This window comes from Micropterus salmoides, unplaced genomic scaffold, assembly GCF_014851395.1.
Source record: "Micropterus salmoides isolate LMB-PRFRI ecotype aquatic unplaced genomic scaffold, ASM1485139v1 Ms_hic_scaffold_20, whole genome shotgun sequence".
Lineage (NCBI taxonomy): Eukaryota > Metazoa > Chordata > Actinopteri > Centrarchiformes > Centrarchidae > Micropterus > Micropterus salmoides.
This window is the reverse complement of record NW_024041151.1, coordinates 9,001,579-9,017,376: the sequence shown is the minus strand read 5'-3', so window position 1 is coordinate 9,017,376 and position 15,798 is coordinate 9,001,579. Positions and strand designations below refer to the sequence as shown.

The window sequence follows — 15,798 nt, the reverse complement described above, 5'->3', positions numbered from 1 at the left end:
AGAGATGATTTTGCCCACTGAGGTGAAGAACCTGTAGATGGCGCTACGCTGTTTTGGCGGTGTCATCAGATGATGTTTGACAGAAGAGGTGATCCACTGTTCAATTTCTGGATTCTCTAATTTCATTTTAACCAGCACCACCACTGCATTGCCCCACTTGCTACACAGGTCCTTGTAAATGGCCTTGTCAAGGTTTTTAACAGTTTCTGGGTTGATATATAAATTTGCACCCTCGAGTTCGGCCCATATTTTTTCTACCAGACGCCTGATGATGTGCTTTGATTGTTCAAAGATGTGGGCCTTGTTGCAGGTCCGCCAAACCAGCCTCTCCATGATCGCCCTGACATACATCAGTTTTTCTGCCTGTGCTGTTGCATCCTGCACTTCGTCTGCAGTGTCCTCCTGTAACGGTGTTGGTGCCAGTGATGTCACTGTTTCAGTGTCCCTTATTGCAGCTGTTGCCCTTTGGCTGTGGCTGCCAACCTGAGTGTTCAGCCACCAGCTCATCAGTGCCAGGAAACTCCACACTTTGTTCCGTATGTCAGTATACATGGGAGCATGTGACTGAGGAACAGATATCCTGCAAGATAGCCTCCTTCTAGCTGGTTGTGGGATAATCTCGGGCGTCATCCCATCTGTGATGTGAGCGTAGAGGAGATCACTAAGTTCTTGTGTTAATACCAGCACTTTATCACTGGAAATATCTTTGAACTTCCGCATCACAGCAACCTTCTTTCCAACTTGTTTTTCACCACCATCCCTCAAAAGAGAGTCGACACCATCTATGAATGACTGCACTGACTCCATGCTTTCAGCTTTAGATTCATGGAAGAATTTGGTCTTCAGCTGTGTTGCCATGTTGTGTATTGCCGCTTTGGCAAAGCGCATTGCAAAACAGTTCCTGATCTTGATCCTCAATCTTTTCAAAGACTGTTTGCATTTCTGTTTGGGTTTTGTACTTAGACCTGCAGCATCTGTCGTGTCCAAACTCTTAGCCTTTTCAACAATTGTCTGAGTAATGTCATCTATGACAACCTTAAGGTCCTGAGAGGTTTCAATTTGCAGTAGCTCATATGTAGGGTCTGACACATGATCCAAAAGCGGTTCAGTGATTTTACTCACCTCCTCTGTAAGGATTTTCTCGACAGCTTTAGTTGTTGATGTCACAAAGCTGTCCTCTGATGAGTCCTTTTCTGTAGTCTCGGGTTCCACTTTTCTGACTGGTGACTGAGAGTCAATGTCTACCAACTTCAGCTTTTCTTCTTTCTGTCTTTGTTTACGTGGTCGATGTGTGCAGAACACGTTTATCTTGGCCGCGAATGCCTTTAACATTTTGCAGGCATAACCAACCATAGCATTAAGCCTGCATGGGAGAGTGATGTGCTGATTTAGTAGAGGCTCTGCAGTGCCCATATGAGTGGAGAGGTTGGACTTGACATTTTCCAGAACCTCTTTACCAATCAGGTCTGTCAAGTGTGCTGAGCTATCACACGGGACGTGGTCCTTAACGTCCAGAACCTCGGCAAAACTCTGAGGGAGTGTGTCGCCCAGACTGGACAGAACATGCTCCTCAGACACGACTACATTCAAGTTCTTAAGAGCCATCAACAAGGCTTTTGACACGGATGTTATTATGTCCAAAAGCAGGTCTGCCAACAATATTTTTGTGGCATCATCAGGCGAACCTGATTTCAACAGTGCCCACCGTTCTGCTGGCATCCTTGTTAAGAAGGTTTCGATGAGTGGGCGAACAGCATGGTCTACTTTAACCTCCAGGATCTCCTCAGTCTGTGACATTGCTGTTCTCTCCATGGTAACTGTAACAGTTTTCTATGTATATTATCTTCGATGCTTTTGAGTTTTCTGAACTTCTTGGATTAGTTTTCACCACCTGTCTGTCAGCTGAACACTAGCAGGAGTGATGAGAACCTGAATGCGTGCGGCACAGGTAAGTTCTGGTTCGTCACGCGAATGTTACGTCATCAGAGATCAAAGGAATGCTTTGATCGTCCGGCTGCAGCGTGGCGTCACTCTTCGGCAGACTTCTCTTTTGTCATGAGATTCAAATGTAAACATTAATTGTCATGCGGAGTTTGTATGCCAACCCGATCTCAGGCGGATATGTGAGACGCCTGCGTTTGGCTTTTTGTGAATAAAAAAAAAACATTGAGCTTAACATAGGCCTTTTTGATAAAGTACCCTAAATGTCATGAAAAATATAATTTATTATAACATATAACGCAGAAAAAAACTGAAATGATAGGGGCCTACCCTTCACTAATGTAAAATATTGTTAACCAGTGGTGAAAAAAGTCAAAATAAGTCAAAGTAACAATATAACATTCATTACTCAATTTAAAAGTAATAAAAAGTGCTGCATTTAAATTCAAAACCATCTTATCACTAAAATCTAGCCTAATTAATTAAAAGGCCTAGTAGCCTACTTATTCTACATATAAATTGCCCCTAGAGTGATATAATATATAAAATTAGGACATAGGCTTGTCCAGCATTTTATTGTTGTATTGTATTAAGTAGCATAAAATGGAAAAACTCAAGTTACAAGTTACATACATACATTAGTACATGAAAAGAACAGCTACCTTAAGTAAATATACATAGTTACTTACATTACTGGTTATTTGATCCACTTAGCCTATATAAAAATAGAGCAGCTTCAAAGTGAAATAAAGATCAATATTCAATGCCTGACAGTTTAAACAGATCATACCTTCCCTATCAATATTGTTGCCCATGTGAATCTTATGAAAAGGGTCCCCAGGTCTTACTTCCTTTACTCCCCTTGCATGAAAAAAAGAGCCACAGGAAGAGTTTCAGGGCAATATTGAACTCTTCATCATTGGACTGTTACCTTAAGAGCATATAAAACTGTAAATGCAACATAAACTGATGTATTTTAGAGTGAAAACTAACAGTGAGAAAGACAGGAAAACAGAGGGGAGAGGGTGATGACAGAAAAATAGATTTTTTGACCACGGCCTCGTAAATTAAGTAATAAATGATTATCTAGGTGAACACTGCACATGATACACATTTCCTTGATATCCTACATATTTGTTTTTGTTAATTTTGGTATGTATTTTTCATTACCACATTGGTGAAATCATTTGTAGTAACTGTAATGTAGTTATTTGTGTTCTGCACTTCCCAAAAGACATCCCATTTTGCACCAAAAAGACAAAACCTGTTGCCAGTGAGCCCCTCCTGGTGGTGTTAATGGGTATAACAGTTCAGTTACATGCAAGTATCAACACTGTACACTCGTCTGTTTATTTTTAACACATAGCTTTACCACAGCATTTATCTTTCTATATGTCTGTCTAACTTTTACCTCCCAATCATGTCTCTGATTTTCTCATCAAATCCTGCCTCTGCAGATCATCTCTTTTTGGCTTCACAGGAATGTACCTTATTGGCCCTGATTCGAGTCTTTATGTGTCTATCCAGCTTGAGCTGCCACAGGGATTGGGGTTAAGGCAAGGGTTAGATTAGGTGAATAGAGGGGGAGTGGGGGTCAGTGCGTGGTGGCAGTGCCCTCTGTTTATAGTGAGATTAGAGTATGACCTGCCCTCTCTGTTTCCCCCTCAAAGCCCCGACAACCTCCACAAGTGCCCTCTCCCATTCTTCAACCACTGAATGAACCAGCACAGGAGAAATTAGTGAGGATAAAAGAAGAAAAGGCTTCCAAACAGGCAATAACATATGAGGTTCCCATCCCTCCCAAATGACTCTCTAAAGGGGCACTCCACCGATGATGTCAAAATCAGTTTACTAGTCAGGAAAACTCTGTGCCTCTGGAGGAGCTTTCTAAAGTCTATGAAAATTACACAAGTCATAACTTGAGTATTTTGGCTTGAGCTTGGAGACTACAAATGTTTAACAGAAAGCCTGCAACTATATTTTATTAATCAGGTATGGTCTAACTCTTTCTAGTTTCATTATGGGAATTGACTCTTACTAAAAACTTAAGGTCATGATATCTTAGCCTCTGGTTGGTCAGTTGATTCACTACTTTGGTGTAGATGGAAATAACAACTAATGGATGGATTGTCACGATTTTTGCTAAACATTCGTAGTGCCCAAAGGATTCAAAATCCGGATTACTTGCGATTACTTGTGATCCTCTGATGTTTCCTCTGGTGCCACCATGAGGTTGATGTTCATGTCCCTCAGGATTAATTGTAGTAATTTGGATGATCCATTAACTTCTCATCTAGGGCCATCAGGTTGATTTTAATTTGTTTGTGAATTACTTTTAATAGTTTAATACTGTGCAGCTATACCGCACCTACTGTAAAATCATGAAAGGAACAGTGCATAAAATCTGGGTACTTTTTTCCAAAGTGCTTGTGCAGATGCTTACAGATAACACAGGAAAATGCTTCAAGCAGAACAGGTATAGGGCTGCTTTCAAGTATTTCACCACAGCTTTCACAGCATTATCAAAGGAAGCTTAAACCCCTCCTTTCCCTCAGACTTATCTCGGCCCATGAGGGAGTCTGGGCTTCATCAGGAGTCACGGCCCCCTTGCTGTGCCTTTTCCCCTCCCTGACGAGCCACCCTGAGGAACTCGAGGAAGAGCCCTGATCCTGGAACATAAGGATCTGACCCTCTCCAGACCAGGAAGGACACGTCGCCTCAATGACAGGCTGGAGGAGAGGAAGGAAAAACACCAGCAGCAGCAGCAGCAGCAGCAGCAGCAGCAGCAGAAAACGAAGGTCCTTTGTTTGCCTTGTACCTCATGAGACAGTCTGTGTGGGCAGATTTATGGCCAACATCCTGATCAGGAGTTTCGTGCCACAGAGGCTGGGAGTCCGACTGCTGTGGAAGGAGATAAAAAATGGGAATTAAAGTAGCACTAACTTCTCTTTACAGCCGATAATTGGTCATTTTAATGTTAAAATGTTTTCCACAACAGTGCTGCTCTCTTTTACCTCTCTATCTCTTTATACGCATTTTTATTTTGTCCATTTACTACATATCCCGCTGCAAGATCAGCTTCAAACCGGTTCTCGGTTACACCAATCAAATCCATATCCTGTCCTCAAAGTGTGCCAAAGCCCAGGGCCAGGGGCTACAGAGGCTGCAAAGAGGATGAAGTACAGGAGGAAACATTTGGTATCTATAAACTACGCTTTCTTATTATAAGCAAGCCTGATCCAGAGAATAAAAACATGAACATGGAGCAAAAGGTTTCCTCGAGAGGATGTCCTTATGACACAAAGCAAAAAGAGGGCATTACCTCATATTGTCAAAATAACAGAAATGTTTGAGTCTGCCATTTCAAATACACTGAGTCAAGTCATGTCAAGGTTACATTATTCATAACCCAAATATCGCATACATTGTCTCAATGGGCTTTAAAGGCCACAGCAGCAGCAGTTCCTAGCCCAAGTTCTCTATGAAGACAAACTCCCCAAATATAGGGCAAGAGTAGTATTTGTCCAGAGCCTGAATGAATTAGAATTGTCAAATACAACATTCCCCTTTGCTACATTAAAACCTCTGGTTCAGTGGGTTGTAAAGAGTTTGATATGTATGTACCACTTTCATGCATGTGTACTTACCCAAAATTATAACGCTGGCTAAAGAGAAGGCATTAATCATCAATAAAATCACACACTCAACATTACTTCAATGTGATTAGATATGTTTTCCATGTTTGTTTGTTTTCTCCAGTATAGTATATTTTAGCTTTTGTTTTACTTTTTTATTTATTTGTCTATTTGTTTAAGTTTTACTTGATTAATTGAGTATAGATCGCTGTTGCCTGTGTGCGAGGATTGAATCTGGTTGCTGCTGCTGTAACAAATCTTATTTCCTGCGAAGGATCAATAAAGTATCTATTTATCTATCAAACCAGCCAATGTAAAGTGGACTCAACATTGGCACTTTTGGTGCATAACTCCTCCAAAACTGATCCAGAGGTTTGCATGGCTTTCAGGATGTTGTTTGAGAAGGATGGCATAAATGCGGGTGCTACAATCCTGATAAGTCCAAAGATGGAAATGGACAAAGACGGGGTTAAGAGAGGGAAGGTGCTTTTATTATTGCAGCTGCTTTTCCTATGGTAGCAGCTTCCTGCGTTATTTAAGCCACCCAAACTACCTGTATGGTTTAGACTTTTAAATACAAGTGAAAATATTTAATTTACATATCTTATTATTACTTTAGGACATCTGTAAAACAAATTTTTTAAATGTTACATCTTGAGACCAAGATCTTACCGGCACAAGCAAAAGTCAAAAACCTTGGTGATCATTCAGATGAATTGTAATAACTTTAGTGATCCCCTGACTTTTTCTTTAGTGCCATCATCAGGTAAAAATATGAAAACACTTTGGTTTATAAAAGAAAATGTTAAAAACTATTTGCATCAGCCTCAGCTGTACTGTTTGTGCTAATAATCAAACGTTAGCATGTCTGTGAAGGTTATCAGTCATCCAGGTCATTATATTGATAAATATCAATATTATCAAGATGATCGATACAGATGGTTTGTTACTGCTCCTGGATGTTGTAACGACAGTTGTTATGGTCATCAAGCCACACAAGGCACAGTCATCATTGGCATTCCCACCTGAGGCCAAAAGTGAACATTTGTTTAGTTTCCTAGTGATGAAGAGGACAGCATTGTAAATGGGTGATAAGTAGTGTTGCAGACCCCTTCCACTGTTAAGCGATGGTTTCTCAACCTGGGTGTAAATGGCTTCCTTGATTGCTATTTCAAACCACCCATCCTATCTGTCCAAAATGTGCATCTAGTGGTCTTTATCATTCAGATGTAGGTAAAATGCCTAGTCTTGACCTGAGGAACTGGCACTTCTGTGTTGTGTAGTGGTTGCTTAGTTTCCCCAATATACAGGTCTGTGCATTCCTAACAGCATTGGATCGCATACACTAGATTGCTTTTCTTGTGTTTGGGTGTGCGGTCTTTAGGGGGGACCCGTATAGCATGTTCTTGGGTTTAAAAACACAGGGAGGGGGTGGTTGTTAAAAATCCTCCTGAGTTTCTTTGATACGCCAGACACGTATGGAATGACAATGTTGTTATGTTTACTCTTCTTTTCCTCATCCCACATCATCCTGGATCTTGTGGCTGTTTTCAAAAAGGTCCATTTAGGATATCCACAGGCCGTAAGTGCCCCCTTCAGGTGCTTCTGTTCCTTTCTTGGGCTTGTGCACTGGGTGGTATGTTCTCAGCTTGGTGGTGCAGTGTTCTGATGACCCCTTGCTTGTGCTCCAGTGGGTGGTGGGAATCTAAAAGTTGGTATCGGTCTGTGTGTGTGGGTTTCCTGTACAGTCCAATGTGTACGGCCACCAGGTGGACAATTTAGACAGAGAAGATGGATGGTTTGAAAGAGGTGTCAAGGAAGATATTTACAGTTTACCTAGACATTAACCTTCCTTGGATAAATATTAGCATGCTTACATGCTAGACAATGATGGTGAACATGGAAAGGAATATATCTTTTTAACATCAGCAAGTCTCTTCATAGTTTTCAAGGCAATACCTGGTGTTTTGTCATGTGTATGTTGATTTTACTTCCATCATTTTTTATTATTTGTTTTATTTTTGGTAAAGAACTTTAAGGCGTGATAAATAAAAAAAGAGTTCAATACGATTTAGTAGGCTTATAAGTAGGCTAAATGTTTACAAACCTTACTTAAATTGTCACCTATGTAAGCCTATGCCTATTAAGAGCAATCTGTATTGCAAACAAATTGTAAACATGTTGTGTTATTAATGCAGAACGTAATGTTTGCTAGAAATCTAACCAAAAGTTCATTGGAGACTATCTGCACATCTGCAAAATATGTTCAGGTGCCATACTATTAGTCATAAAAGCAGGTCAGTTTAATAGTTGAGGAAAAAAGTTTGATCATATTTAGTTGAAATTGAAAACATAGTCAATTTATAATTTATCAGGTTTATAAATCTTCCTGATCAGCACCCACCTTATTGTGTCACTTTATTGTGCTTTAGCCACATAGACCCAAACAAAGTTACAATTTATTATTTTACTAAAAACCACACAGTAAATGTGGGTTCGGCAGGTAGGCTAATCCAGTCTTGCTTCCAGAGATTGCTTGTTTGGCAACTTTTGCAAACATATGCACGCATAGAGAACAGCTCGTGAAAAATGTTGCAGGACCGGTTTCACCTTGTCAAAGGTTAGACCGACTGCCATGAAGAAGCTATTTGTCAGCTGAATCAGATAGGTCTTACTGTGTTAAGATTGTTTTACAAGATAAAAACTCAGGACCATGAAGGCGACACACTTATATTTGTTCTTATACGTTTTTTCGACAGCCAGTGTGCTGGTAAAAACGTGTGATCATATTTTAATCCCAGTACTAGTAGGAAGTGTCAGTATAGTGTCAGTATATATAGGGCTGAGGATCGTTTTTTTTATCGGAATATGAAAGTTGCGGGCAGGAATGCATAGCCTTCAATGAAAGAGGTGAGAATGTGTAGCATGTAGCCTAAAAATGTAAAGGGACAAATATCTGTCACGGAAATAGTTTACCTTAACGTTCAGTTTATACGACAGTGAAAGTGCCATCATGTGTCAATCGTCGAAACGAAACCTAACTGACTGATTACCTTTCAGACCCCTTCATGCACCCTGCCACCCCGTTTCAGGCCAGGACTTTAGTGAGATACGGTTTAGAGTCTTCGTGCACTGTTTTATTGTTAGTGATTATTTTCATTGTTGATTAAAATGCTGTTTATGTTTTTAATGAATTCATTTATTGTTGAACAGCAGCCCATTCCCCAGAGACAGCTTGCTGTGACATAAAACAGAAATGAGCTGGGAATTCACAATTGAGAATCTGTAATTATCTTGAACTTTCATTTCTGGGTTTGTGTGCCTTCCAATAATGCTAATTTTGTTTTAATATCAGCTAGGCTATCAGTCACCTGTAAAACACTTTTACTCTACAAATTAAATTTGATTTCATATATTTAATGAGTGAGGCTGTTGTTTAAGCTGTCACCTAATAATGAAATGGCTAATGACACAAAATAAAGATAAACAATTTCCTGAGGGAGATGCTTCAGTCAGGTGTTTGCTGCCACTAGTCCTGTTGACTTTCTGCTGTGCACTCTCCAGGTCTCCAGGTTGACCTGGAAAAGAAACTGTTTGGACAGCACATTGCCTCACTCATCATCCTGAAAGCTGTAAATGAATTCATGAGAAACGACAACCCACCGAAGCCCCTGGTGCTCTCTTTGCACAGATTGTCCGGCACAGGGAAGAACTTTGCTAGTAAGCTGATAGCTGAAAACATTTACAAGAAGGGAATGAACAGCAGATTTGTTCATCTTTTGGTTTCCCCACTTCACTTCCAGCATAGTAGTGAAATTGAGACCTACAAGGTATGATAAAAAGTAAACACAATTCAAACACACTGACACTGACCTACTGTATAAATTAAATATACTGATGTTTTATGTACACAGCAGAGAGATGAGTGTGATAAGGCTGTAATAGAGAAGGAAAATTATAAATGTATATATTGGAGGCCTTAGAATGAGACTTTGTGCAGTTTCTTCTAATTAGATGGCACAAACAATTTTGAAAGTACATTATTTAAAATGAGTGATATTCGAGGTAACCTTAGTAGAGCTGTGGTTGGGATATGAAGCACTCTGGTGCCTATGGAGACAAGAGTGTTTTTTATGTTCTTCACACAATGTTTGCATTTGGACTTAATGGTCAGGCATTCAATGTGAAAGAAAATGTCTGTAATTTGCAACATGTTTCTTGCTGAACAACCACGGTTTCTGCTAGTCGTGCATGTTTTGTTTCTGCCTTTGCGCAGTGTTTGGTCATACTTTGATATGTTGCAGCAGAAAGCCAGTAGTCTATATCCTTGATGAAAGCCCAACAGAGTTGTAACAGATAGAAACAGTACAGTATCCTTCACAGATGGCAATAAAAATAAATAAATAAAAATAATAATAATAATACCAGCTTTACAGCAATCAATGGAAAACATAGACTTCTGAAATAAATATTAGTATCACACACAGTGGTGTACAGAATGTGAAGAATATGCAACATAAAACCAGTCAAAAAAAAAATTATGCATCTCACAGTGATTTTTAATTAACATATATAACATGAACAAGTGGATGTACAAATAATAAAAGAAATATGCATCACACATTGAAGGCTTTTTTGTAGGAACGAGGCCAGTTTATAGTTCCACCTCAAATACAGTGTAGGCACCCCATAAAATTTAACTACACTTCGGAGCGACAGTTTCCGGCTTCATGAATTATACAAACCATCTCCTCTGACATCTTCTCTCATATCTGCGTTTTATTAATTTCACTGAAAGTAACTGCTGTTCAACACCGATAAGCTCCAATTCCCAACATTAACACAGTGGAACATAGAAGCCTCTGACTGTTAATGTGTAACAGCAAGAACCTTCTATGAAGCGCTGGACCAACACACTACTCATCTCATTAACATCTTCAAATCTAAAAAGGAGTTGTAGGCCAGTCACTTGATCTCCTCCTCCAGCCAATCGTAGAAGTGATGTTTAACATTCTTCATCATTACCCCCTTATTAGTGTACTCACTTGACTCAAGCCCTACTGTACATTAGTATACATTTTATTAAGTGAATGGGAAAGTGTTTCCAAACTTGCTTATTGTCTTTTCACATCTTTTCCATTAGACCCAAGACATTACCACAACACGCACTGCTGTCGTGCCCCTGTATCCTGGAGATGATTCCAGTGAGTTCTTCCTCAGTTGCTCAGTAAGTACAGTCATTCATAATGATCACATTATATCCATCATACGGTGTACATATGATATCATCAGGCCTCAGCTTTTGCTCTCAGTTTTCGAAAAGAACAGCATAATTCCTCAGGCTAACAGAAATCAGAACAGTCTAGCACAGAAAAGTCAAACCAAACACTGGCTTTGGATAGGTACTTTTACAAGTTTCCTAGGTTCACGATACCCATTGTAAAAATATAGGGCTGGTGGCTGCCACTCTCTGCGTGGACACACCCAAAGGTGAGTCACAGAAGTTAGCACGCAAGTTAGCCGTCACTCACAGTTGAAGGTATGGGTGTGTCCCTGGTGTTATTGTGGGTCATAAATCCTACCTTAATCTTTTCCCTTGTTTTTTAATTTTTGCAGGGTTCTGATATAGCAGCTGACTTCAGCCATGTGCCTGAGGATTGACCACAAGAGCGAAACACCATTGCAGTCATCCTTGAAGTAAACATCTCATGGATGACATTTCCACACAGCATCAAGCACATTGCCTTCTATTTGGCATAATCTATGCACTCCACCAGGATTAACTGAAAAGTATGTAGTACACATGTGAATTTATCCAGAAGATATTGTTGAACCTCAGACATCTGAAGCTCAGCCCAAAACTGTAAACACTAAAAATATGCTCTTTTGAGCGGTTGTGTTGAAACCAGTTGAATAACTTATATTTCAATATTATATATTATTTCCTTTATTTTTCTATGTAATAATGAAGGTAAACTGACAAAACACTATTCTAAACATGTTGTGGTGCTTTAGAGATGTCCAAGTCTCCAGAAATGACAACACTTTTGGTTTGTACACAATTCAGTGAGATTGAAAATCACTGCAGTAACTGTAAAAATAACAGTCTGATTTTTGTTTTTAGTTTAATTTTTTTGATGAATTTCATTTATAATGTATTTTTGGTTCAGCCTTAATATGAGTAAGTGTTTTAGAGGGTGTTAAATGTATGTAAGATTAGCTCTCTGTGAAGATCATAAGCATTTCATACTCGAGTGGGTCAGTATTGTTTTGATTGTGTATTTACTGCACACTGTTACTGTTATTTGTTCATTAGCTGTTTTTGTATTTGAAGGTCAAATGAAAGCATATGACTATTTGGAAGGTAGCATAGGCTTGATTTAGGTCACCGTCGGTGCATGTGTTAACAATAACATGGATTAGTATTCTGAATTTTTGTCGCACTAATTATTAAAGTATATAAAGAAAATGATCATACAATATACACAACTGTGTATTTAGTGTTCCCTTTGGGACATGGTTTGGTTGAGTCAAAGTGATTTAATTTAAAAAGCTGGCTAAATGTTATCATGTCTTTTGCTTTACGGTGTTATTTAGGAACATGACCACTGAGAATCCAGAGCTTTCTGTTGGCTTATAACCAGACCAATCAGCTATCAAACATAGTATCATGCACTCACATACGTTTCACATTTATACTTACTCTTTGTCACACACAAACATGAAAAGCAGAATTTTAATTATAAGAAGATTTTTTTGGTTTCTTCTCTGTTAATTTTTCAGTCAGGTTGCTTCTCTTTGCTGAGAAATGCAGAACACTGAGATGTGGTAAACTTACATGCCTATTAGTGTTTACCAAACATGAACATGTAACACATAATCAAGTGGACTGGTATCCGGTATGGACACACAATGGTGGTATAATGATGTTGATTATGAAAAAGTAGTTTTAATGACTTTGGCTTTTTTAGGTGGTTCATTTGGCTAAACTGCGTGCAGAGATGTCCTACATTTAAATTAGTTTAAAAACACAGGAAATACTCATAGCTTATACTTCATCTTTCTGACAAACAAAGAATATCAAGGGCAAATAGGAGGGTTTAGACAAGGGCATGACTTGCTGAACCAATAAATCTGAAAAATACAAGGAATGATCAGCCTGACGTTTTCAAATCCAGTGCAGTTAGGAATCTTAATCCTTCAGTTTTCTCCCATCAACTCACTGATTGGCCTGGTTCACTGCTAACAGAAGGGTCTGGACTTGGGCTGTTCAATAAATCTTAATATTGGTGAACATAAATGACCTTGGGGGTTTTTGTTGATGAAGTGAATAGTTATCAAACTTCAAAATAGATATTGTGGTGCTAAAAAATGAGATTTAAGGAAACATTGCCAATGTTGCAGTGGAATAGCACTTGTTTATGTTTATTATATTGTTAATTTTTAAATATTCATTTACATTCATATATTTCAGCCACAACGTTTACTCTCAGTGGTGTATTGTCAATATTCTTATTATATGAAGAGAATTGTCAGTGCATGTGTACAAATATTCATGTAAAAATAAATTAGGTTTTTCGGAACCACTGGTTTGTAAGTTTTTATTTCAAAGTTAGCAACACTAAGGTATATTATGTGTGCATTTTACTTACTTGTTTACGTTACTTGTTCTTATTGAGTTCTGTCAACTTTATGAAGGTTCAAATCACTAATATAAAATAAGTGTTGAGTATTTCAACTTTCAAGTAATGCTCACTGGTTTTGGCAGAATATATCAAGTTAATGCTACTTATAGCTTTAGAGTTTAACAACTTAATTGAATTTGACTATACTGAGATTAACTAATTGCTCCCATCTTTAATATCAAGTACAGCTTACTCAATTAAAGCTAATTTTAAACACATACTCATTATACACAACGTGACACAGTTCAGTTCCTGTACTTACTTTTCCATAGGTAATCGGTTTCCTACCTATTTTTAAGTAAAGTTAACTTGTCAGAATTTACAGTGTACTGGAGGAAACATTTGGTATCTATGAACTACGCTCTCTTATAATAGGCAAGCCTGATCCAGAGACTAAAAACATAAACATAAAGCAAAAGGGTTCCCAGAGAGGAGGACCTTATGACACAAAGCAAAAAGAGGGCATTACCTCATATTGTTAAAATAACGGAAACGTGTGAGTCTGCCATTTCAAATACAAATAAGTCATGTCAGGTTACATTATTCATGACCCAAATATCACAGACATTGTCTCAATGGGCTTCAAATGCCACAGCAGCAGTTCCTAGCCCAAGTTCTCTATGAAGTAAAACTCCCCAAATATAGGGCAAGAGTAGTATTTGGCCAGAACCGAATAAGAAATGTCAAAGCTAAAGACAGCGTTCCCCTTTGCTCCTAAAGGATTTAAAACCTCTGGATCAGTGGGCTGTACCTCTGTAAAGAGTCTGACATGTATGCACTACTTTTCTGCATACTGTATGTCTACTTACCCTACCCAATACTCTCAATATACTACTCAATAAATACTCAACAAAATCACAAACTCAACCTTACTCAAACCAGTCAGTGTAACTCATCTTTGGCTCCATAGGTGCATTCCTCCTCCAAAACTGATCCAGAAGCATGCATGGCTTTCAGGATGTTGCTTAATTTGATGGAAGCTTGAGGAGTGAGATATAAATGCGGGTGCTACACTCCTACAACCCAAAATGCTTCTTTCCCCCCATCACCACTAATCAGTTTATAAAATACAATAAAACTCTATTTGTTTAACTTTTCTAATCATCTTTTGTTTTAGTCCTGGCACACATTTAATCGTTTAATTATTTCCAAATTGTGTGCATACAACATTTCTAATTTTGCTTACTGACACTACTGTTTTCCTAAAGCTTGCATGCTACTGAGATGGATATTGATCCAAGGTTTGTGTGTAAAAGGAGGTGTAGTACTTACGGAGTCACTAAAAATAATAAATGATTGGTTGCTATTTGTTTTATAAATTCGAAATGGATTTCCTTGCAACAGGTCAGGATATGAGGGGCTGGGTATCACTTGATAATCTGTAATTCAATTGTAGTTCAAAAACACCAACAACAACAAGGAAAAAACATGTACATCTGTTATTTGTTTAAACACCAACAAAACCTTTTTTTTAGTGTGAACATCAAAAAACACTAAAAATGGACTGGGTAGGCAATGTTGGAGTCCTAGCAAGAGGCAGCAACATTTTTAAAGTATCCAACAAAAACACACCAACCCTTCCCTTCAGGCCTCCCTCCAAGGCCACTCCAAAACACATTTTTACAACACTACCAAAACACATTTTCATGTGTAATGACCGCACGAGTACACACAGGTAGGCAGACTACATAATGGGCACTATTTTTACTATATGACAACATAAAATCCAGCAGGTTAGTGCTGAATGCAGAGGATGCTCTTGCTGTTACAGCCTAATAATTTGACGTCAGCAGGTTTTGTCATGATTATATAGGAGCTACATTGGTGTGATGCGCGGCTCAACTCTGACAATATCTTAATAATCATGTAGGCACAAATAATCCTACGGCCCCAACCCAACTAATTACTTTCTCAGAATTATCTCCACCTCTAAACTATTACCGATTTCTTTTTAGTAATGTGTTGTATAACTGCATGCATTACAGCAAAAAGCGATACATTAGGCTACTGTAATTGTGTTACTTTTGTATGCGCGCATTTCTACTCTGGAGCACCCCTAAGCGAAAATGTCTTCCCGTGCGTCTGGAGGAAGCTGTGACAACGTCTAACAGCAGGATGAATAGCTAGTACACCACTGTCCCCTTTCAAAAGTTATTCCCTTCTGTTTATCACGAGGGGACAAAATCAGCCATTTCAGAGGGGACATGTCCCCAGCGTCCCCAGTGTAAATGACAACTATGGGTGGATTCTTGCAGATGGAGAAAGCCTGCACATCCGATCTCTCCTACTACATCTAATGACAGCAGCTGGCTGCTTCATGAGTAAAATCAGCTCATGAAATGTATGAAAAAGCTACTGCGCTACAAACGTATTGGACTGATATAATGGAACTCAGCGATCGATCGGTGAGGAGTGATGTGACTTGCAAATAAATTGTATGGAGTAGTGTTAAACAGTATCTGATAATGAAATAAACAGAAAACCTAAAGCTGAGCGTCGGTTTTGATGTAAGTTCAATTTAACCTTTAAATTACATT

General features: G+C 38.7%; 1 protein-coding gene across 1 annotated transcript; it reads left to right on the top strand.

The window, feature by feature from the left end:
• The first annotated feature begins 9,114 nt into the window (after positions 1-9,114).
• On the top strand, positions 9,115-13,103 carry LOC119914106 (torsin-1A-like). Its single transcript, XM_038733132.1, has 3 exons — positions 9,115-9,406; positions 10,720-10,803; positions 11,193-13,103. The coding sequence occupies exons 1-3, from the start codon at positions 9,221-9,223 to the stop codon at positions 11,235-11,237; spliced, it is 315 nt and encodes a 104-aa protein (XP_038589060.1). The 5' UTR covers positions 9,115-9,220; the 3' UTR covers positions 11,238-13,103.
• The last annotated feature ends 2,695 nt before the right edge of the window (positions 13,104-15,798 follow it).

Bases quoted from the DNA above. Each gene is read 5' to 3' on its own strand.
- LOC119914106 (XM_038733132.1), top strand. From the start codon at position 9,221: ATGAGAAACGACAACCCACCGAAGCCCCTGGTGCTCTCTTTGCACAGA. The intron at 9,407-10,719 runs GTATGATAAAAA...CTTTTCCATTAG, and splicing joins GTGAAATTGAGACCTACAAG to ACCCAAGACATTACCACAAC. The intron at 10,804-11,192 runs GTAAGTACAGTC...TAATTTTTGCAG, and splicing joins AGTTCTTCCTCAGTTGCTCA to GGTTCTGATATAGCAGCTGA.